The 23,811-nt window shown below is 32.9% G+C and overlaps 4 protein-coding genes across 5 annotated transcripts; 1 reads left to right on the top strand and 3 right to left on the bottom strand.

Annotated features, from left to right (window-relative positions):
* The first annotated feature begins 1,394 nt into the window (after positions 1–1,394).
* Positions 1,395–3,075, top strand: LOC115703034 ((S)-8-oxocitronellyl enol synthase CYC2). The gene is made up of 2 exons (XM_030630518.2): positions 1,395–1,657; positions 1,817–3,075. The coding sequence occupies exons 1-2, from the start codon at positions 1,616–1,618 to the stop codon at positions 2,948–2,950; spliced, it is 1,176 nt and encodes a 391-aa protein (XP_030486378.1). The 5' UTR covers positions 1,395–1,615; the 3' UTR covers positions 2,951–3,075.
* Positions 3,076–4,278: 1,203 nt separating this feature from the next.
* On the bottom strand, positions 4,279–11,093 carry LOC115703035 (uncharacterized). The gene is made up of 11 exons (XM_061107241.1): positions 10,760–11,093; positions 9,316–9,718; positions 8,776–8,853; positions 8,160–8,695; positions 7,026–7,658; positions 6,720–6,874; positions 5,679–5,887; positions 5,465–5,595; positions 5,018–5,370; positions 4,837–4,940; positions 4,279–4,585 (listed from the first exon to the last, which is right to left on the bottom strand). Exons 2-11 carry the CDS (start codon positions 9,602–9,604, stop codon positions 4,515–4,517), a joined length of 2,559 nt encoding a protein of 852 aa, XP_060963224.1. The 5' UTR covers positions 9,605–9,718; positions 10,760–11,093; the 3' UTR covers positions 4,279–4,514.
* Positions 11,094–12,677: 1,584 nt separating this feature from the next.
* LOC115704434 (uncharacterized) lies at positions 12,678–14,705 on the bottom strand. Of its 2 annotated transcripts, none has more exons than XM_030631648.2 (6): positions 14,418–14,705; positions 14,254–14,331; positions 14,113–14,134; positions 13,919–14,024; positions 13,044–13,151; positions 12,678–12,940 (listed from the first exon to the last, which is right to left on the bottom strand). In XM_030631648.2, the coding sequence occupies exons 2-6, from the start codon at positions 14,312–14,314 to the stop codon at positions 12,839–12,841; spliced, it is 399 nt and encodes a 132-aa protein (XP_030487508.2). In that variant the 5' UTR covers positions 14,315–14,331; positions 14,418–14,705; the 3' UTR covers positions 12,678–12,838. The 2 variants fall into 2 exon arrangements, with proteins under 2 accessions (XP_030487508.2, XP_030487504.2); XM_030631644.2 differs by having other exon boundaries at positions 14,254–14,325; positions 14,418–14,703.
* A 1,040-nt stretch (positions 14,706–15,745) lies between these two features.
* LOC115703037 (probable protein phosphatase 2C 63) lies at positions 15,746–18,333 on the bottom strand. The gene is made up of 4 exons (XM_030630519.2): positions 17,864–18,333; positions 17,284–17,657; positions 16,819–17,055; positions 15,746–16,698 (listed from the first exon to the last, which is right to left on the bottom strand). Exons 1-4 carry the CDS (start codon positions 18,129–18,131, stop codon positions 16,444–16,446), a joined length of 1,134 nt encoding a protein of 377 aa, XP_030486379.2. The 5' UTR covers positions 18,132–18,333; the 3' UTR covers positions 15,746–16,443.
* Between the last annotated feature and the right edge of the window lie 5,478 nt (positions 18,334–23,811).

The following is a 23,811-nucleotide window of genomic DNA, read 5'->3' as shown; positions in this document are numbered from 1 at the left end:
TTTAATGTTTTTTTAAACAGTTTTGTTTTTCTTAATCAATCTTTTGGATTACGACCAGACCCGAACTCAAATCCCCTCCCCATGGCCCTGCCGCAGAACCCGACTTCTGACTTGAACTCGAATCCGACTCCGGAGCTAGACCCGAATTAAATAAAATTAAAAAATAAAAATAAAAATGAACTTTCTAGAACACACTTTTATTTTCTATTTTTAAAATTGAAAAATAAAAGTAGTTACAGAACGCATTTTTGTTTTTCAAAAATAAATTTTTTAAAAATAAAAATTTTACTTTCATTTTGTGATTAAAAAATTAAAAAATAAAAGTATTACCAAACGCCACTTTAGTTAACAAGAACCTGCAAACCCGCAACACGTGAACAGACAGGTAAGGGTTCACTTTTCAATAACAAACCTAACTAATTCTAACTATCTTCACTAATAGTGTGTAGGTGAAGTTAGGTCTTAAAATCCTAAAGTTAGGATTAATTTAATAATTGTCTAAATTACTAGGGTAACAAATATTAATTAAAATATATATTAACTGTGTAATACATAGTTAGTTCATCAACTAATAAAAAGTACATAGTTAGTTCAATTCTTAAATTATCATATTAAAAAAAAATAAAAAATTTCAGCATAAATATTTAAGTTTCACTTCTAGTTACATATAAATACTCTTGAGTTTAATTTTTGACGGTAATAATATCTAAATTATATTTCTAGATTTTTCGTAGGTACCTAGTCCTAAGTGTTAAGTCAAAGGCCACATGGCAGTCCCTAATTTCTATTTTTAAAAGTATAAAAGTGAAAATATTTATCAAAACATGTTCTATAAAACTGTTTTTACTTTTCAATTTTATAATTAGAAATCAAAATTTTAAAAACAAAAATAAAATCACTTTTAATGTTTTTTTAAACAGTTTTGTTTTTCTTAATCAATCTTTTGGATTACGACCAGACCCGGACTCAAATCCCCTCCCCATGGCCCTGCCGCAGAACCCGACTTCTGACTTGAACTCGAATCCGACTCCGGACCTAGACCCGAATTAAATAAAATTAAAAAATAAAAATAAAAATGAACTTTACAGAACACACTTTTGTTTTCTATTTTTAAAATTGAAAAATAAAAGTAGTTACAGAACGCATTTTTGTTTTTCAAAAATAAATTTTTTAAAAATAAAAATTTTACTTTCATTTTGTGATTAAAAAATTAAAAAATAAAAGTATTACCAAACGCCACTTTAGTTAACAAGAACCTGCAAACCCGCAACACGTGAACAGACAGGTAAGGGTTCACTTTTCAATAACAAACCTAACTAATTCTAACTATCTTCACTAATAGTGTGTAGGTGAAGTTAGGTCTTAAAATCCTAAAGTTAGGATTAATTTAATAATTGACTAAATTACTAGGGTAACAAATATTAATTAAAATATATATTAACTGTGTAATACATAGTTAGTTCATCAACTAAAAAAAAGTACATAGTTAGTTCAATTCTTAAATTATCATAGAAAAATCTTATAATTTTTAACTATATATATTATGTTAATTTTGTATTAGTGATTCATTTCAGTGCCCTTTAGATCATTTGTTTTGTTGTAAAACAAAAAGACAATGGTGAATTGGTGGTGGGAACGAGAAACAAGAGATGCAAAGGTAAGTACTAACTAATAATCGTAATTGTTATTAATATTATAATATATAAACATAAGATTTATTTTTCTTATAAAAATTTCAACACTTGATTTGTGAATAGCTGATTTTAACTAAAAAAACTGTTTTGTAATAGAAAAGTGGTTTCCCTTTCATGTACAGAAAAGAGTCAATAATTACCAGAACGTGGCTCTTGTGGTGGGCGTAACTGGCATCGTGGGCAATAGCCTCGCCGAGATTCTACCTCTCTCCGACACCCCTGGCGGACCCTGGAAGGTCTACGGCGTGGCTCGTCGGCCCCAACCCACTTGGAACGCTGACCACCCAATTCACTACATTCAGTGTGATGTTACTGACCCGAACCAGACGCGAGACAAGCTGTCTAAACTCTCTGATATCACCCACATCTTCTACGTCACATGGACCAACAAACCCACCGAGCTCGAGAATTGTGATTCCAATGGCCGAATGCTAAAGAATGTCCTCGAAGCAGTTATCCCTCATGCGCCAAATCTCCAACACGTGTGTTTGCAGACCGGGCTGAAACACTACATCGGCTCCTTTGAGTTTCTTGGCAAGGTTCGACCCCACGAGACTCCGTTCCATGAAGACTTGCCGAGACTCGTCACGCCCAACTTTTATTATACTCAGGAAGATATTTTAATGGCGGAAGTAGAGAAGAAGGAAGGGTTGACTTGGTCTGTCCACAGGCCTGGACTCATATTCGGATTCTCTCCGTACAGTTTGATGAATGTTATTAGTGGTCTTTGCGCTTATGCAGCCATGTGTAAGCACGAGGATAAGCCACTCAAGTTTTTGGGCACTCGGGCAGCCTGGGATTCTTCATGGGATGCCTCTGACGCTGATTTGATCGCGGAGCATCAGATATGGGCGGCGGTGGATCCCAACGCCAAGAACCAGGCCTTTAATTGCAGCAATGGTGACATTATCAAGTGGAAGCATATGTGGAAGGTGTTGGCTGAGCAATTTGATGTTGAGTATGAGGAATTTGAAGATGATGATGGGGATGGAGATTCGAGGCTAAGATTGGTGGAAGAGATGAAAGATAAGAGTGAAGTTTGGGATGAAATTGTAAGGCAGAATGGTCTGGTGCCTACGAAATTCGAAGATGTTGGGTGTTGGTGGTTTGTTGTTGCTTATTTTGGATATTCAGAGACTGAGAAAATTGTGAGTATGAACAAGAGCAAAGAGCATGGTTTTGTGGGGTTTAGAAATTTAAAGACCTCGTTCATTTATTGGATTGATAAGTTGAAAGCTAATAAGATAGTTCCTTGATTATTATATAGTATGTAAGTTAAGAGCTTATAGTACTTTTGTTTTGTGTTTTCCAAATAAACTGTTTGTTTGAATGGACTTCATTCACACATCATATCTATTTTATTACATATCTCTCTCGAAAATCTAGACTATATTAACATCTGAAATGAATTCTATGCATGTTCTGCTCGATAATTCCACCAAAATTATTTTATTGTTTGGAAAGTAACAAAGCTAGCTCATCATCAAAGACCTTAACTTCAATGGATATTTCTAGGGAAGCAGTGAAGCTAATTGATGTTTACACTGGACATAAATAATAGAGAAACAAGCAAAATAGATAGATCAGAGAAGGATATTCTTTAGCCATTTCATTAATCAATAAACCAAATAAAACTTTCACTCACACAAAGCTGTTCTCCTCCTTTCTCATAGATTCTCCCATAACCAGATATCACCATATAACACATAGTTGCTCAACATTTCTCATTGTTTTGATTGAATTTAGATCATTAAATTATAAACTAATAAATTATATACTTTTATTACAACCATTTTAATATAGTTTCACATATTAATGTGAATACTAACAAATTTATATAATTTTTAAAGAAGCAAATTTATATAACTTAAATCTTATTATTATATAATTTTTTTAAAAATAAAATTGGTGTAATAAAAGTATTTTATGATTCTTTTTAACTAATTTATTATATTTACCATTTTATTAAACTTTTTTTAAAAAAAGACATTTACTAACTAATTAATAAATTTAGTGATCCATATATTAAATAACATTGGATAATGTAATTTCTACGTAGAAATCTGATGGTTGTGGTACATCCGGCTGCAGAAATACATTTAGTCTAACTATACATATTTTTTTTTCTTCAAAAACATTAATTTATTAGAACAGTAAAATTTTTTGAAAATACTATATATCTACGCATTATTTAAATATATATTATTTTATTTTATTTTCCTACCACATGACACATTTACTTCTAAAAACACTCCAATACTACAATACCTTTTAAAATTACTATAATTATGATCTCACACATTATTATATATATATATAATTTTTTTTCTTTATTAAACTATTATATATATATTGTACCTTTAATTTTTTATTGTATAAAAAAACATAGCATCAATGTCATTGTGTGCATAAATTTAAATTTCAAAAATAGTATTCTTTTATCTCTAATGGTATAACATCTCTATATTTTGCCACTTAAGTTTTCCACATCATCAAGCATTCTCCAAAAATATTACCATTAGAGATGCTCTTAACATCCATAGATTAACATGCCTTATTTCTGATTAACATGCCTTATTTCTGATTAACATGCCTTATTTCTGATTTTCTCATGAGTAGTATCAAATAAGTATATTCACACACCTGAGGTACATCTACAAAGATTACAGTTTCTAGTATTGAAGTTATACATCAAATTTGCCATACAAAATCTGATACTTTATAGAATATCAATGTAAATATCATTCATCAGAAGCAAATGAAAAAAGATCCATACTTGAGATAAATGTTTCAAGGTACAGATGTTAAAGCAATCCCATCTTAGCAAATCCCAGTTGAAATGCTCGAAGTTGCGTTTATCTTTAATGAGTACTCAGGGACATAGGTTAGACCTGTTATGTGAAATCACAAACATCAGCAAATATGTTAGAACTGTTCTGAATGAGGATTTTGGAAAATAAATTAACAAGCCCAGTAATATCAGTATCAGATGTACATACCCAAACTAAACCTATAAAGAAGATAGCAGCTTTATTATGCATTAGTATAAAGGTCAGTTGTTGGGGAATGCAATAATGGAGTTGGTGTTTCAATGGTGGGACTGTAAAGAAAGCAGAGCAAGACATAAGCAGAAAGAGATTACCTTTTTCCTTGACATCAATCTGTAAGGTGTCCAGAGTAATGATGCCATCGGTCAGCGGAAGAAGCTCAAGCTTGATGGTTGCAGTAGAATGAGAGGGTACGCATCTGAAGGAACCATGGAAAAATTATTTAACAGACAATAATTACATACAAGAAATGAGAGTAAAGTATTAGTAAATTACCCCAACGGTACTCTACTTTGTAACCACAGGTGTGTACAACCTACACTGCTACTAGGAATGATGTCGGATCTGGGAGAAGCCAACTCATTGAATGAAGCAGATCGAGCTCCACTATGATCATCCAGTTTCTGATTTCCAGATGAAGCGGGTGCTGAGCTCAACCTCTGCACTGTAGAGAAACGTTTATCCCCATTTGAACTTGTATTCTCAGGAAAACTGATAAAGGGACTTCTAGGTGAAGTGGGTGAAGAATTCAATGAGACCACTGAGGGTGGTGAAGTAAATGAAGCTGGGGCAAGAACTGTCAAAGTTAGATCTTCTGATGTCAAGTTTGAAGCCTGAAGCGTTAACACCTGAAAAATTGTACCAATTATACATGAGATGAATTACACAAGCTTAGGGGGAAAATGCAAACACCAACATATACAATGTAAAACATATTTTAACTTGAACAGGAAGCTGATAAGATCCTCCGTTAGGCCGGTGTTGACCAGACATTTCAGATGCAACAGTGATCATAAGATCCCTGGAGATACGTGGTCGCCAACTTGTGGGCTGCTTGAAAAACATTCTTGATTCTAGAGCAAGCACAAAAACAATAAGCCAAGAGACAGTGAATAATAATTTTCATTTGTAAAGTGAGCTAATTGGTTTACATTACCAGAATAGTTGCACCGACATGAGACCATAATAGCATATTGATCTGCAGTAAAAACCTTTCTCTTTCCTTCAACAGTCTGAGAAAGATGTAAACTTGATGTAATTCCAGTAGGTAACTGTGATGATTGAGTACTTTTTTCACCATTTGCCTTAATGCTTCTCCACAAAGATGTCGCGGGTTTGAGGATAAAAGAATGCTCTTCACCCCTCCTGTACAATATTTCCAATAGATGAACATAGTGATTTCAGGAAACCAAATGAACTCTTTGTCTGAATAATGATAGAAAATCACTTCGAAATCGAAGAAAATATATATGAATTAACAAATGATATAATCACTAAGCAATTCTTATCCAGTTGTCCAATCAACTTCTTCATAGTGTTTCTTATACTATTAATCCGAACAAAAAACTAATCATCTACTGAAAGCACATCGATAGGTTACATTTTCTTCCAAAACAATCCGTAATCCATCCTTGCTTTTAACAAGAGGAAAGAAGAATGGAGACACTGTAAGGCTTGAGGTACGCTTCATTTATGCTAGGAGAGGTAAGAGGCCAAATGCCCAAGGGTAGTTGGTCAGTGAAGCCAGCGTGGGGAGAGGGTAATTTTGTAACTGCTGATTTGGCTATGTGAGTGGTTTTAGAGGCCTTTGTGTGAGAGAATGAGCTAAGCATGAATTGAGTGAAATTCACTGCATCTAGGAGAGCCCCAGGTCTCTAAAACACCTGTGGAACTTGTCTTTTCCTTTTCTTCAATAATAGCTCAATTTCTCTGGTTTTCTCCCATTTTTCTACTCTACTGAAATATTTTGGTTGCTGTAATTTACTCACAGGTACTCTGAGCATATCAGACACCTAATTGAGGTAGTTCTCACAAAAGAAGCTTCAAAATCAACACCACTCTAGCAAACTGATAACTCTCAGTGTTCATCACACTGGAGAAAGTGTTGAGAGTCTTCTCTACTATTTGCCTCAGCAGATTGCAGGGTGGTGCGAATTAAAAAGTAATAGAATACCTACAGTTAACAACAACCTGATACCTGAGGGCTAGATTTGGCAAGCTGTGATCAGTTCCTGCTTCAATACACGTAATTGGAAGTGATAGTGGTTGTCCACCTTTTGAAGCCTCTTCAAAAACAATTGTAATAGCATCTATATAAACCACAATATCTGGTGCATGTGCTGGAGTAACATTCTGCATAACAACGCAAAAACTTGATTGAAATTTGAAGGCTTAGACTGACAGTCACATCAAACAAACAAAGAGATATGGTAGCTGCTGCATTTCAGAACATGTATACATCTGCTTATGAAACAATGTGACTCAGTTCAAAACATGTTCGCACCTTTATCTGGACACAGAGCAAGTCATCAGTATTGCAGTCAGCAGCAAAAGAATGAATTTCTACAGGTTGTATAATTTCTAGTTTCCTGGTCCATCTTCTTCCTGGCATATAGATGCCTTCCAGTCCACAGCGAACAGAAAATCTTTCTCGCTCCAATGACACACCACGGAAAGATAAAAGCTCTTCAGCATCAGTCTTTTGACTCTTCCGAAGCTTTTGAGATGAATACTGATCCCAATCTTCAGGATTAAAGCTTGGTTTAGAACCAGAAGATTTGACAGATGCAGGAGGTGGGGTACTATTTTGGGGCAGGGATGACATGGAGTAGCTTCTAAAGTTGCCAAAAGAGAAAAGTTGTGAACCGGACGAAGAAGTGAGATTGGATTTTTGAGCTGTACTTCCAAATCCTGTATTGGAACTTATGGGAGGAGAAAGTGGACGAGCTGGTGGTGGAAGAGTGTTATCTAAAGGAAGTAACCATTTTAACAGGTCTCCACATGGGTCCTGGTCCACAGATGCTGCATTCGTCTGGTTCTCAGAAATCAAATCTTTGTCATTATATTTCTCAAATTGAAGAATTTCAAGGACAGGATTTTTCAAAAATTCAACACCAACATTAACCTGTAAAAGCACCTGCATCCTTCCAAACAAGAAAATCAAATGAGAATCAGTTGTCAGAACAATATGCTGAACAGAAACACTACGCATGCATATAAACACTTCAACCTCAAAATTTCTCGTTAATAAAAAAAAAATTCACTGGACAGAAATTCCTTGCAATTCAACTTAAAACATCATACTATTACTACGACATAAAATCAACTGGGGGGTTTGAAAAGGATATTAGGAGAAAATAGTGATGTTCTCAGACAACTACAGGCATTACGGGGCCCCAAATGGGATATGTTCAAAATATGGAATCCCACATACCCATCGAAAGTAACAAGAAAGCATATACCTAAGTACTGTCTGTACTGTTAGAAAACAATTTTGAATGTTTATGCATACAAGTTACAACATAGTCTTCTGGTTACTGCTATATAAACATGATGACATAAAATATATTACTATACAATTTTCATCAATATTCCACAAAAGTATATTACTACTAGTTTTAAGTTTAATGGCTCATACCACTAGGTCGCCATTAGAAAGAGAGCAACACTTCACGGTATTTCTTGCTACCCCTCCAGAGGCTGTAGGATTAAAATTTCCTTTATCAATAACTGCACTAAGGCGAGAAACATCTTCATTGTTCAACCTTTGAGAGTCTGTCTCCGAGGATTCTGAAGATTTGTCCAAAGCACTCTTTTTTGACCAAAGTGGTTCGCCTGACTCTGCAATTCTAACAAAATAATGGGATTTCTCAAATCTTTGTAGTAACAATTCAGTTCTTCTCTTGTGGTCTTCCAATCTAAGAAGTGATTCACTAGTAGAAACATCTTTCTTAGAATCTTGCTTTTCCTTTGACAAATTTTCACCATTCTGAGGACCTACATCTTGACTGCCTGGAAGATTTTCATTTTTTTCATCTTCCAGGTTTCCATTTTGTTTCTCTGGGCTCTTTCCCATGCCATTTTTACTCATTACTGCAGCAACTTTAAATGGAGTAATAATTTCTGTATCCTTCTTACATGCTGATAAGCATGCCAGTATATGAACTTGCTCGCCTGAGTTGGGCAAAACAATTAGAAGTTTATTCATTTTAACATATATCTTAAAGAAAATGGGAGAGTCAAGAACCAGTTACCAGGGAAAACAAAGGAACGGTCCAAAATGCATAATGATTTTATATCCGGTGCATCATTCCAATTGTCAGACAGTTCCTCTACAAGACCATAAAATGCATTAGGTACAGAAAAGTGTAAGCTACTTAAGGAGGGTGCTCCAACATGATATAAAATCCGCAACATCAAAACATAAAGTGAACATGAAGATGACTCTCAGTGTATTCTTGACATGCACATTTGTAAATATAATTTTCAAATGTTGTTAACTTAGACCAGCTATCACAAATATATGCTTAAAAAAAAATCAGCACTCAAAATTGTTTAGAAAATCTCATGAATTGTGTGCATCTGTATGGACAGTCTGAAAGTGATAATTTTCAAATGTTGTTAACTTAGACCAAGATGTGCAGCTATGGCAAATGTATGCTTAAAAAAATTCAGCACTTCAAATTATTTAGACAATCTCATGCATTGTGTGCATCTGTATGGACAGTCTGAAAGTGATAACTACTAAAAGGTAAGTCTACACAGACAAATTGACTGCAGAGGTAGAGTCATACTGTATGGGATTGTAATCCATCCTTCCTCTTCGGAAACATCAGAATGCTTTGATACAGTAGAGTCTTTCTTTGCATCTGAAACTGCAATGCTACCCTTTTCACCTCCAAAATCTTCAATCTCTTTATCATGATCTTCAAGTGCAGAATACCGTCGATATGGATCATCAGCTATAAGAGCCTCCAAGGAAGCTGTAGGTTTTGGTATGTGATGTGTCTCTGCAGTTGATTCACGAACAGTCACCTGATCTGCTGCTGCTGCAGTCTGAGTAGACCGCATAAGAAAATTCATTGTCCACCAGAAATAAGATTCAACAAAAATGAAGATAAGTTCTTCTTAATGCAAAACAAAGCCCTTTGATCTTCTTCCAAATAAAAATGTGATGACACTTAGAACATAGAAAACCTGCGTAAAGCATGAATGTCAGTCCCACTGAAACTAATAAAGGCACTCGTGTATAACTGATCACCTTAAAAATTTTACAATTTGTAAACAATGACTAAAGGCATGATCATGAAAATAAATATTACATTGAATAACCTGTAATCAAACTCCTAGATAATACTAAACCAATAATTAGACATGCACTCTCAAAATGGTATTACCAAATTCATTTATGGTCTTAATTCTTATTTTACAAAATTTGAGAAACATTTGCGGCAAAAACTTCAACTAATAACTAAAAGGATTCACTTTCAACTTGCAAGAGTTATGAAAACTCAATAGAATCAAAACTAAGTCACCTGCAATTGAACCTTGCATCAAAATTTTCCAATCAAAAGATATAAGTACGAAATTAAAAACTAATAATAATAATAAGAAGAAGAAACCTTAATTCCCAAAATTTAAAAAGATAATAGCCAATATCTCTTATCTATATAATAAATGTCTATCTAACTGGCTTAACAGACTAATTTTAAAAATTATGTTAGTTTTCACATAAACATGTCAAATACTAACAACAATGCTGAAGAGAAGCAAATGAATAAACCACAATTGTTCACAGCTTCTCTAGACAGATTATAGCTTTTCAATGAAGCATTGTTCATTTTGGTTCAAAACTTGTACAGGTTATTAATTGGTAACTATTCAATGAAGCATTGCCAATTTTGCTTCTCCTTTTAAATTACCGGATAAAATTTGAAACAACTACAAAGTACCTCTCCAACGAAAAACGCAGCATTGTTCCAGGTAACTATTTGCGACTGAGTAGTTAAAATAATTACAAATCAAATTGCCTAGAAACACCATTAATTAGATTTTACTTGGAGATAAGTTTCTCAATGTCACCACCAAAATCAGAAAATTATGAAAGTTTCTTCGGCTCTAGCCGCCCTAACGATTCAAATGGAAAAAGATTTGAGAGCGCATGATTATTAACACATATTCATATCATAAATCTTAGAACTAAACATATTATAAACTAATAATTATGACAACCAGCACCTTCTTGTTTATGCGAGAGGAGTATGAGTGTTAAGCCAAAGAAGTCCGAGGATTGCTACTGCCAAATTTTGATATAGATTTGATGGTGAAGCTGGTCAGATCTGGGTTCGTTGGTGAGGCTGGTTTTGGGGTTGGAGTCGACAGTAGTAACTGGTGAGGGAGATGTCAACAACAGATTTGGTTGATAGGCTCGAGAGCAGGAGGGAGAGCCTACAATTTCAGATGGTGCTGCAATCAAGAAATGTAATCATGGCCGTCGAAGAAGGCAATATCAGGCAAAATTAATTAATTTCTGATTTTCTGTAAGCTATTGCAGGTGATTGGTAACATTTTTATCACAAAATATTCTTTAAAATCATGTTTTACAAAATTATTTGTACTTTTTTATTTTTTAATTAAAAATTAAAAAAAAATTATTTTTACAATTTTAAATAATTTTTTATCTTAGATTAATATTTTAAAGGAAAATTTGCATAGTATACTAACTTTTTGTTATTTTTTTACAAAAATACTGTCAGGCGGCATTTTTTACTTTTTTACTGTGTTTTTTTATAAGTTTCATAGTGCAGTATACTGTGTTAAGTTTTCACTGGTGTTCTACTGGTATTTTTTAGTTGTTCAACTGTTGTTTTGAGTTGTTCTGCTTTGTGTTTTGCTGGTGTTTTATAAAAACGCAGTATTGTGTGACAATATTTTTGTAAAAATTAACCTAAATTTCAGTATTTTTGTAAATTTTCCTATTTTAAATTTCAACCTTAATTTGGATTTTGGGACCCAAACTCCAACTTTGGCTCCGATACCAAACTCGAACCACGGGCCTGACTCTAGATCCATACATAAATCTGACTTAAATCAAATAAAAAAATAAAGAATTATAAAACACACTTTTATTTTATATTTTTAAAATTAAAAAATAAAAATGGTTATTAGGAGTGGACATCATCCAACCCAATCCAATTGAACCGAACCGATTCAATCCAATCTAATTACAAAAAATTGGACATCTAATTATAATTGGATTAGATTGAATGCTAAAAGTTAGATTCTAATTAGATTGAATCGGTTATTGGATGTTAATCTCAAAATCTAATTAAAAACTGATCCAATCCAATTATATTTATATATATTAAAAAATTATTTAATATAATTAAAAATATTAAAAAATATAATATATATTTATTAGATTTTTTTTGTATGTTTAATTTGTAACACATGATTGTTTTGTGTATTTATTTTCATAATGTTTTGTTCTAATTTGTTACTTAGAATGTTCTTGTTTGAATTATTTAAAACTTTTGGCTACATTACACTGGTAAAAATAGTATGTTTATAATGTATTAAATTTAAATAAAATGTGATACTTAATTTTTACGTATTTTTCTTCATATTTTTAAGTTAATATTGAAAATTAGGTGTGTAATTAGATATCCAATTAAAAAACCGATCCAAACCAATTAATAATTAGATTAAATTTTGAGGTCTAATTAGATTGGATCAGATGATGATTTTCCAAATCCAATTACTAATTAGATTGGATCAGATAAGGAGAAAAATTTAGATTATGTTCTGTAAATTTTCTTTTTATTTTCATTTATTGATTTTATTTAAGTTGAGTTCAAGTCCGAAGCCCGAGTCTAGGTTCAGGGTGGGGGCCAAGGTCTGCCGAGTTCTAAGATTTAGGTTGGAGTCAAAGTCCAAAATATTGATTAAGAAAAAAAATTATTTAAAAAAATTTAGAAAGTAACTTTTTTTTTGTTAAAAATTTTGATTTTCAATTAAAAAATAAAAATAATTTTATAAAACATGATTTTTTAAAAAAAAAAAAAAATCACTTTTTTTAATTTTTTTTAAAAAATTGTTAAAAAATAACACATCTTATATTTTTGGGTTTCCCTAAAATATTAATACAATGCAAGAGTTTAGTACTTTTGTGTTTTCGAAATATACTGTTTGTTTGAATGCACTTCATTCACACATCATATCTATTTTGTTACATATCTCTCTCGAAAATCTACACTATATTAGCATCTGAACTGAATTCTACGCATGTTCTAACTTGATAATTCCATTAAAATCATTTCAAAGTTTGGAAAGTAACAAAGCTAGCTCATCATCAGAGACCTTAACTTCAATGCAAATTCCTAGTGAAGCAGCTAGTCTTGAAGCTAATTGATGTTTACACTGGACACAAAGAATAGAGAAACAAGCAAAAAAAAGATAAATCAGAGAAGGATATTATTTTCCCATTTCATTAATCAATAAACCAAATAAAATTTTCACTCACACAAAGTTGTTCTCCTCTGTTCACAATGTCAAAGAAGAACGAATAACAGGCACAAAAGTGCTCAGGGAAGCAAAAATACTCCTCCTTTCTCTTAGATTCTCCCATAACCTGATATCACAAGATAACACATAATTGCTCAACATTTCTCATTGTTTTGATTGAATTTAGATCCAAGTTCAAGACACAAATTGACCCTTTTAGCTCCATATATATATTGTTGTTTTTGGCCTCAGATTTGAATTGTCAACATTAGCTCGGAGATGTCATAACTGTCATAACTAACTTTCTGTTATCACATCAACATCCTTATTATCCTTATTGTCCAAATCCTATAAATGGGATCCTCTCCATTCTAGCTAAATCATCCAGAAACCAAGAGTGTGCTACTGAGAGAGAATTAGAGAAAAGAAAGAGAGAAACTAGAATTGAGTGTGAGAAAGATGAGTGCCTCTTTGTAATTGAAGGCAAAGCTTCACTCGAGTGGTTATGAACTGTTCTTGACAGTTCTTGGTGTAACTTTCTGGTGTACATTCTCTATCAATAAAGATTAAATGCCCAAAGGGCTTTCTGGCCGTGGAGTAGGTAGAATAACAAGCTGCTATTCCTGCTCGAACCACGTAAAATCTATCTCCAATTTACTGTTTTTGTTTGTTCAATTCATTTAAATTGCTTAGCATTTGCTCCACATTCCTGTGCTCATTTCTATACCCTGTTTTGTGTTTGTCATTGTGTTTTTGGTCGAGTTTTTCTTCAACATATATATATATATATATATGTATAAATATAAATATATATATTCAAGTTTGGATGAGCTTGAGCATGATAAAATCGAAATGGGTTTTCCTAATTGTTCAATTCAACATCTTTAATCTTACCTGAAAGATGGAACGTCCACTGGGTAACCCCGAGATCCTCTTAACACCTCTTTGATCCACAATCCTAGTAGCTCGCTCAAAGTTCTTTCCAAACAAGAAATTTAAGCTAAATTTGAAGTAACAAACATAACTTAACACCTATATGAACTTTAAATAAACCCAACAAATTACAACATCAATAACAAGTTACTCACATGGAGAGTTGCTCATCTGTCACTGTCCCATTTCACATTGTTTCCTCTCATCAAAAGTTAAAAACAAAACGAAAATTGCAATCATAAAGCTTAAGGAAATAAGTACAATAAGAATAAGTAAGTTGAAATAGAAAGTATTACCAAAGGAAGTTGATTCAATTTGTTTCCACACGTTCTCTGCCACTATACGACTACAACTCATTTCTCTTTTTGCTGCACCTTACAACAATTGTGAATGTTGGTTCCAGCAAAACTAGAAATTTCGGTTTTGAAAACTAAAGAAAGCTTATTTAAGAGGCTCTTACAGGTTTTGAATGATTAAATTATCAGAAAACAGCAGTGAATCTCCGTTCCATTTGGGAAAGCACTCCAGATGTTTGATGTAATGCCAAAACCAAAATTAGAAAAACTGAAACACGTTCCTAAGAGAAAAAAAGGAATTTGCTTTACCCACCCAATTACAAAGAAAAAGAATAAAAGTAAGAAATTTACAATGGGAAATCCTAAATACCCTTTATATTACACTTTATATTCTGTAAGTACTCTCAAATTATTATTATTTTATAAAGTGAAGTGTGTCAAAAATTTCACTCAAAAATTCCACTAATTTTGACTGTTAATTTAGATTGTCTATATGTACTATTTATGTAGATACAATGTACACATAACACAATTAGATTTGTCTACTTAAATTAATCATTTAAACATGATTAAATATTATTTTGGATCATGTATTTTGCTAAAAAAAAATTAATTAGATCTTCTATTTTGTTAAATGACGACCCTATATTTTCTAAAATAGTAAAAATAAGGCAGCTCAATTTTCAACAATTTTATTTTTCAATATAACCAACTTTAAGACAATTTTTAATACGAATAGATACAGAAAATATAATCATTTTGTCATAATATCTCTATATTAGATTATTATTAAGTTTTATTTTGACAAAAAATTAGTTCAGGGTCCTATTTGTACAATTTTAAAAAATACAGGGTCTTATTTGTAGCTAGAAGTGATCAGCGATGACGGTTATTTTTGAAATTATATGATGAGTTTTCAATAAATTTATAGTCTTTTTTTTAGATCTATATTTTGTGCGAGTATTGTTTAATTTTTAATTTTTTTTCACTAAAATATACATTTGAAGATATTTTTTTATGTGTTTTATTTTGAATATCTTCAAAGTTCTCTATATATAAATTTGTTTAATAAATATATATATTTAAAGTTATACATAAAAATAAATTTAAAATTATTTGATATGATTTTATTATTCAATAAATATTTATATATATATTTAAAAAATTTATAAATAGCTGCACACGAAGCGCAACCTGTTTACTAGTTATAATATAATATAATCAGTGGTGTTAGACATCCCAATTACATAAAATGTCACTCTTTTATGATATTGTTATGGGACACTAAAATATTTAGTATAAACATTTTATAATTAGGTAATAATTTTTTATAATCTTGAATAATATTATACTTTTTAAAAAAAAAAACTAGACTGAAAATATCTTTTATTTATAGCAAAACATGAAAAGACAATTTCACATACATTCATTTTTTAGAATGTTATTATTATTATTCATTTGATGTACAATTTTAGTTAAGAAATTAATATGATTTCTTTTTAATAAGAAAAGATATGATACATTTTTTTTATCCAAACTAACATATTTTTCAAATTTCTAATCCAATCCATTTTAAATATATTCCAACTCTATCTGAATAAATAAACTAACTAAAATTAGCAACTACTTATATTTTTGGGTTTCCCTAAAATATTAATACAATGCAAGAAAATTGTCGAAAAGAATAATATGATAGGGATTAGGAAATGGCAGCATAAACTATGAGGGAGCAAGTGGTCAGATTATTTGCACACACCAATACCAGCTTCTCTCAAAACCACTAGATTTAGTTAATGTTTTGTGAAAATGGTAAAATATCAGAATCAACAATAAAAAGCAGATTTTTTTGGCTAAGAAAATTGAAAATCAAATTATTAACATAAGTTGCAAATAACCATGTATAATAAGTTTATGATAAAACTTACAAAAAAAATGGAATTTGATCTTTATGAATTCACTCAACCAAAAACCTTAAATAATAATTGAGAAAACGCATCATTAACTCCTTGATAAGCTTAAAACCCTTTCAAGCTAGACCAGTCAGCATGTATTAGTAAAACTCATTTATCTACAAGATTGTGTGTGCATCTGTGATTTTCTTACCCCCAACCCATATAAACCTTCCTACCAATATAAGAAGACGATCCTTGTGATTTTGATATAAATATTCCCCAAAAATGTAAGTTTCCTCTACATATCTTCTTCCAATCCATCCCCACTCAACGAATAGATGTCAACCGGTGAAATTGTGGAGCCGGCAGTATGCTGTTTAAACCTTTGGTCTGCGGAGCTATCATGGCGATCAAGAAAAACTACAACCACTGTAATGTCATCGTGGAAATGACGTCTTATACCTTTGTCAATTTTCTTAATGTCATCATATCTCATCTCCCTTTTCTTAGCAGCCTCTTGAAGAGCAGCTCTTACCAATCTCTTTGCAATTCCCTGCAAATCAATATCCAAGTTAACTCCGGTAAACCAGTAGAGTTGTAAAACTAACTTGCACTGTTATGGCCATATGAACACAATTAAGAATTGGCATAACAAATGTGTAAAAAAGCTTACAGCTCTGGGGTGCTTGAAAACAATCTCTACAGCTGTCTGATCGCTTAATTGTTCCCAGAGACCATCTGATGCAAATATTAGGAATAAGTCCTGAGGTCTAAGCTGTCTTACAAGTACAGAAGGTTCAGCTGTCATTACAGGTCGCTTCAAAGGAATAGTGCTCCCTAACTGCTGGAAAATGGGGTCTCTATAAAAGTCAGGCTTCTTCAAGTACACATCACCAATAGACCTTGACACCTAAGGAAACAACACAACACCATCAGATTAAATAACATGAAAAAAGATCAATCAGTTACATTTACATTGAATCAATAAGCATAATTGAAAGTATTGAATTTACATAATAATAGTCATCTGATCAGAAAAGTTTGGCATTCATACAAAACCTTTACTTTTTCAAATAATAATGTCACTTTTTAAGCTCTTATGGTAAACTACCAAAAGCAAAATGAAGACCCACAATACCTGAATAATGCCCTTTATTCTCCAAACTCCACGGGTATATACCACAATATGAGAATCATCCGGATGAAGAGCTTCAACCTCCTTCCTCACTTCCTCAACCCCTACATTATGATCAGTAGACAAACGCTCTGCAACTACATGAGTTTTCTTGCTGTTGGAATCTTTTCGGCCGAGGACAGCTCTGGAATCCCCAAGATTGGCCACGTACAGAACACCATTTGAAATAGCACCAACAAGACAGCATGAACCAACTGATGCAATTTGAGGTCTAACCGGAAATGATCGCTTCACCAAGCGTAAGAATTCCTCTTCAGTGGCACTAAACGCCTTCTTTATGACATCAGTAGACAGTCCTCCTTGTTCCTTAGAAAACTCTATAAAAATTGAACAAGACAAACACCATTAAACACAACCCAATTCACAATGAAACCAAAGCTTTCTCTATTTACGCTACAAACTCTGTAATCAAAACCTAATCCAGTGACTCAAACACCAAAAACCCTTCCTAATCACAAATTTCAGGTAAACTAAAGAAGCATAACCGAAATGAATTTAAAGATTTGCAAATAAAGAAATTTACTCTGTAAATAAGGAAACAAATGTTTGTTGACGAATCTAGAAGCTTCAGGTCCACCATGGCCGTCATACACACCCACATAGATACCAGATGGAGAAGTAAAGACCTGACTCTGATCCTCGAGGCTAGAATTAGCTTGAACAACGGCGATCGAGTAATCACCGGCGGCATGGGACTTCAAGTCTGTATGCCAAAGAAGGGCATCGCTACCGCCGCCGGTACACCATCGGCCGAAACAGCGCTCTAAAGGGCGGTAACAGGATCGGAGCATAATCTTGTTGGACCGATAATCGGAATGTGGAAATGGGTTTGAGAATTGAGAGAAGAATGTGATATAGATTTTTGATTGGGTTAATCCCTTAATGGGGTTTGGTATTTGGTAGTGAGAAAGAAAAAGAGAAAGAAAGAGAGAGAAAGCGTGTGTATGTATAGTGTGAAGAGAAAGAAAAGTCGCCGCGTTCAGTGGAAAAGAAGGAACACTAACACAACACAACTTATATAAATATATAGAAGAGTGTTACCGTGAACTTCCTGTTATAACTTTGTAATCAAATTTTATATTCGAAAATACATATCGAAATATTTTTTTTAAATTTTTTGTTACATTAGTGTTCGTTATACTTATAACATTATTCATGTAAATTCGAATAGTTTATAGTGCTGAAAATACGTTTAAAGATTTTTGAATACACGTGGTAAACTGGAATATCAGGAATTCTATTTTTGACACGGTAAACTATTCGAATTTTTTAAAAAAATTACAAAAATAATACTGTAACTATAACGAATACTATTATCAAAAAAATTTAAAAAAAAAAATTCAGCATGTGATTTCAAACATAAAGATTAAATAAGAGATTGTAATAAGCACTCCTATATATATATACACTCCTATATATATATACACATTCGCGTATAAAACACTAATAGCTCTTTCAAGAAAGAAAAACTTTCCTAATTTTCTCTAAATTGAAAAGCTTAAATTCTAATGTGTAAATATAAATGGCAATTCTAATTTCTAATTGCTTATATTTTAGTTATAAGAATACTTACGTGTAGCTTACTCATGTTTATTGTTATTAATTAGTAGTAGGAATTAATAGTTTTAATCTATTAGTTAATTGCATATATATGTTTAGTTTTTACGAGTTGGCTTTTTTGACACGACATGAAATCGATATGAAGTACTAGCACGATTAGGCACAAAAAAAATACAAGCTTGAGCACGACACGGCACGATACTATAAATTAGCACGACACGATACAAAAAATATATCCTAAAGCACGACACGACATAAGAAGTACGAAAAACATGACACATAAACACGAATAGACTAGCCCAAAAAACACGACACACGACAAATCTGAAAAATACAGATATTAAAAGTTACTATAATTTATTATTAATAATAATAATAAAATATGAATTTATCAATTGTGAATAAATTAAAATAATCATAAAACTTAAATATAATATTCAATAATATTATAATTAAAATTATTAAAATATGAAAAATTAATATTATGTACTAATTTATTTATAGGGTGTGATATAAAAATTTAAGCATTTATATGTAAACATTCAAATTTATGATATTATTTTTTTTATATGATTATTTGTAAAATATTGTTAAAAAATTATATAAATATAATTAAAATTTTAAAATATACATATAATTTAGTAATAGTAAAAAAATATATATAAAAAAGTAAAGCACAAATTTAAGTCTGAATACAAATTTGACAAGCCTGTTTAATAAATACGAGTCGGCACGAATAAAGCACAATACAAAAATATTTGGGTCATGTTGGGTCTATCTTTTAAATATATCGGCACGACACAACACCGTTTATATTTTTTTTTAGCACGACACGATCTGGTTTTTTGAAAAGTACATATAAATACGGACGGAACGCACGAACTTACACTTTTACTATCAAATGTTTTTTCTTTTTTATTATTTTTTTTCAAAGTTGTAATTTGATTTATATATATATTATTGATACCTTTAACGTAGTTTTGAAGGTGTGCATTAAATTATATTTCATTCAATTAGGACGACCATGGTTTTTGCCTACGGAATTGCAATTCCATAAAGAGCATTGAATATTTGAATTTATGGATTTAAACAGCTTTGCTACTTTGCCAAAGAAAAAAATATAAATAAATAACTTTGCTCTCTTTAACAAAAATAAAAATAAATATCTTTGTTCTATTGAAAATATTTTCTTCTATTATTATTTTTTTTCTCCCTTTCTGGTTTGGTCAAACGGTGTATAAAATAATTCATATGTAGAAAGAAATGCTTTATATATGAGAAAGCAAAGAAGGCTAAACCCTAAATAAAGTAGAATGAGAGATTTGATTTTGAGGATGATATATTTTCTATATTAAACAATACATAATTTTTTGAACAGAACATAATTGATGCTTACCAAGTTCGTATATCTCTCCTCCTTTTGGTATGTGGGCAAAATTTATCATTAGCTACACAATTATATTATGTTAAGATCTAAAAGCATGTTTACTAAAGTTTTTTTTAATAGAAAGTAATTATACAATTTAGTACATTTATCTGAACATGTAATTACATAGGTAATCGAGAAAATTTAACTACACTCTATTTCTTATAATACTGTTATCGGAGAAAAATAGACAACACCGAAAATATTAAAACAGAGAATTAGAAAATTACTTCTGTTATTGAAATCTAACAGAATTATACAAAGGGTTACATGCCTTTTATATAGTGTTAAGGGTATTCGGTTATTTCTGTTAGTGTCAGGTTGTTTCAGTTAGTTTGTTACAATTCATTCTGTTAGATTGTTTCTGTTGTAACCAACTACTCTCTCTTCTTCAACCTGTCCTATATATAATCTTGTACCTTCAACACTGATAATAATGAGATTGCTCTTTCTTCATCAATCCTCTTTGTTATCTTTCTGTTTTCTCTTTCAGTCTTTCTTTCATCTTCTTCTTTGTTCTGTTTAATCCTTAGCTATGGCCAAGAGATTCAACATGGTATCAGAGCAATTCCCCCCTCTCTCTGCAAACATGGCGACCACGGGAATAGGCAACAATGGCGATCCAATCAACTCCAACACCAGCAGAGCTCAAAATCAACAAAATGGAACCTCTGTTCTCAATCGATCAAGAAACACTTCCAATGATCATAATCCTGTGTATTTCAATCATAATATGTCAATTCGATTAAATGATCACAATTACCTTTTGTGGAAACAGCAGGTGTTAGCTGCAATCCGAGGAAATAGACTGATGAACTACATTCAGGATCGAGCTCCACCACCACAGTTCTTGAGCGATTCTGATCAGATCTCGAACACATTCAACCCAGACTTTCTGGATTGGGAAGTGCAGGATCAACTCTTGGTGAGTTGGCTATTGTCATCAATGTCTGAAAGCCTCCTCACTCGCATGGTAGGATGCAACACCGCTCGACAGATCTGGAATGCACTCGAAAAGCACTTCACACTTCAAGTCTCCTCCAAGATCTTGGAATTTAGAACCAAATTACAGAAGCTTCGAAAAGGTGCCATGTCCCTCAATGACTATCTGTTGAAAGTTAAGCAACATGTTGATCTCCTTGCCTCTGTGGGAGAAGATCTGAGCTCAAGGGATCATATTGCTGCCATATTCAAGGGACTGCCTAGTGAATACGACACTTTTATTATCTCCACTAATACCAGAATTGAGGAATACTCTGTCTCAGAGATCGAAGCCTTACTGTTGGCCTCTGAATCTCGGATTGAAAAGATTGATCTCGATCAAGATGTTGATCTCAGTGCAAATCTTGCAACTATTGAACTTGATCAATCTTTTGAGGCCAATATTGCATACTAGAACTTCAATCGTGGCACCAGATTCCAAAACTTCAATCGCACTCCCTCTCCTTATGGCACAACTCGTGGTGGAGGTCGTGGATACCCCTCTCGATCAACTCCTACAGGTAACAATTATGGATCACCTAATTTCACTAACAGTCGTGGTGTTTCCACTGTCAACAGAGGAGGTAGATATCCAACACAAGCTAATCGAGTACAGTGCCAACTCTGTCACAAAATTGGACACACAGTACTCGACTGCTTCTACAGATTTGATAAAAGCTTCACAGGGGTGTTTCCAGACACAAACTCTCCTACAAACCAAGCTAATCTTGTACAGACAAATCAAACTGAGGACACAAGCTGGTATCCAGACTCCGGGGCAACCAATCATTGCACACCAAATGTGCAAAATCTGACCACATGCACAGAATATGAAGGGCAAGACCAACTTTATGTTGGAGATGGTTCAGGTCTGTTAATCGAACATGTTGGTAAATCGTTTATTAATTCCAATTCTTCTCATCCTCTTGTTCTAAACAATCTTTTACATGTGCCTGAAATCACAAAAAATCTCTTAAGTGTATCCAAATTTGCCTATGATAACAATGTATTCTTTGAATTCCATGCTGACAAGTGTTTTGTCAAAGATCAGGTCAGTCGAGCAGTCCTTCTCACTGGGAAACACCAGAATGGCCTTTATACATTTAACCCTTCCCAGTTCAAAGTTCAACTCACTCCAACAGATGTCTCTCCTTGTGTCAACACAGCCACACTGTCTCAGAATTCCACCAACAATGCTACTGTCTGTCCAAATTGTAATAAATCTCAATGTTCCAATTATGAGTTGTGGCATAATAGGTTAGGACATCCCTCAGAAAGGATTGTCAAATCTGTACTACAATCATGTAATATCCAATTCAGCAATAAAACACCTCTTTCAATATGTTCTGCATGTTGTTTAGGCAAAATTCATAAATTGCCATTTCCAAAAATCTCACATACTGTCTATACAGCACCCTTGCAACTGGTTGTTGCTGATTTATGGGGGCCAGCCATACACACTTCTAGCAATGGATATAAATATTACATCCAATTTGTTGATGCCTATTCTAGATTCACCTGGATATACATGCTCAAACAAAAATCAGAAGCCTTGAAAACTTTCACTCAATTCAAGGCTGAATCTGAGCTTCAATTAGGAGAGTCTATCAAGTGTCTTCAAACTGATTGGGGAGGTGAGTTCAGGCCCTTTACTGACCTTCTCAAACAGTTTGGCATCATGCACAGACATCCTTGCCCAACAACTCATGAACAAAATGGTTTAGTTGAACGCAAACATCGACATGTTGTGGAAAATGGTGTTACTTTACTTGCCCAAGCCTCAATGCCTCTCAAATTCTGGGATGAGGCATTTCGAACATCTGTATACTTGTCAAATAGACTCCCTACTCCTGTGTTGCAAAATGTCTCTCCCATAGAAAAACTTTTTTTCTATTCAACCAGATTACACCAAACTCAAGACATTTGGCTGCAAGTGTTTCCCAAACATCCGGCCCTACAATAAACATAAGTTGCAATTCAGGTCATCTCCATGTACCTTCTTAGGCTACAGCCTAAATCATAAGGGTTACAAATGTTTAGACAATTCTGGCCGCATATACATATCTCGAGATGTCATCTTTGATGAAACATCTTTCCCATTCTCAACTCTACCTAAACAGACCACAGACTCCTACACATACTCTGAATTCTACCCCTCTGCTGTCATTCCTACATTGAGTCAATCTCATCCTGTTAATCCTGATCTCAGACCTGAAATCACTAACCAAACTGTGCCAATTTTGGCAAGTTCTTCTGTGCCTGTGCAGGTTACAATTCCACCAGCAAGCATTACTCCAGCTGCAACTTCTGTACTTCCCATTGCTACACCTGACAGTAATGTTTCTTTACATGGGAATACTGTCCATCAAGATATCACCAATGATACTCAACACAGCCTGGAGTTCCCTGGAGTTCTAAATGCCTCTGATGTGTCAAATATTGCTGCAACACAACCTCCTACTGCTGTTCCTGAGCCAATTGCCACTAATAGCTTCAATCATGCT

Source organism: Cannabis sativa, chromosome X, assembly GCF_029168945.1.
Source record: "Cannabis sativa cultivar Pink pepper isolate KNU-18-1 chromosome X, ASM2916894v1, whole genome shotgun sequence".
Lineage (NCBI taxonomy): Eukaryota > Viridiplantae > Streptophyta > Magnoliopsida > Rosales > Cannabaceae > Cannabis > Cannabis sativa.
Note: the sequence above shows the minus strand (reverse complement) of the source record. Positions and strands in the feature narration are given on the sequence as shown.

What these genes read in the sequence shown, in the direction of transcription:
- LOC115704434 (XM_030631648.2), bottom strand. Translation starts at nt 14,314, where the DNA reads ATGAGTTGTAGTCGTATAGTGGCAGAGAACGTGTGGAAACAAATTGAA. An exon ending in GTGGACGTTCCATCTTTCAG is followed by an intron (nt 13,152 to 13,918) that starts GTAAGATTAAAG and finishes TTGTGATATCAG; the next exon opens with GTTATGGGAGAATCTAAGAG. An exon ending in ACAGAGGAGAACAACTTTGT is followed by an intron (nt 12,941 to 13,043) that starts GTGAGTGAAAAT and finishes CTTTGTGTCCAG; the next exon opens with TGTAAACATCAATTAGCTTC.
- LOC115703037 (XM_030630519.2), bottom strand. Translation starts at nt 18,131, where the DNA reads ATGCTCCGATCCTGTTACCGCCCTTTAGAGCGCTGTTTCGGCCGATGG. An exon ending in TTTGTTTCCTTATTTACAGA is followed by an intron (nt 17,658 to 17,863) that starts GTAAATTTCTTT and finishes CAATTTTTATAG; the next exon opens with AGTTTTCTAAGGAACAAGGA. An exon ending in GAATAAAGGGCATTATTCAG is followed by an intron (nt 17,056 to 17,283) that starts GTATTGTGGGTC and finishes TTGTTTCCTTAG; the next exon opens with GTGTCAAGGTCTATTGGTGA.
- LOC115703034 (XM_030630518.2), top strand. Translation starts at nt 1,616, where the DNA reads ATGGTGAATTGGTGGTGGGAACGAGAAACAAGAGATGCAAAG. An exon ending in GAGAAACAAGAGATGCAAAG is followed by an intron (nt 1,658 to 1,816) that starts GTAAGTACTAAC and finishes TTTCATGTACAG; the next exon opens with AAAAGAGTCAATAATTACCA.
- LOC115703035 (XM_061107241.1), bottom strand. Translation starts at nt 9,604, where the DNA reads ATGAATTTTCTTATGCGGTCTACTCAGACTGCAGCAGCAGCAGATCAG. An exon ending in ATGGATTACAATCCCATACA is followed by an intron (nt 8,854 to 9,315) that starts GTATGACTCTAC and finishes ATGGTCTTGTAG; the next exon opens with AGGAACTGTCTGACAATTGG. An exon ending in TGCTCTGTGTCCAGATAAAG is followed by an intron (nt 6,875 to 7,025) that starts GTGCGAACATGT and finishes GTTGTTATGCAG; the next exon opens with AATGTTACTCCAGCACATGC.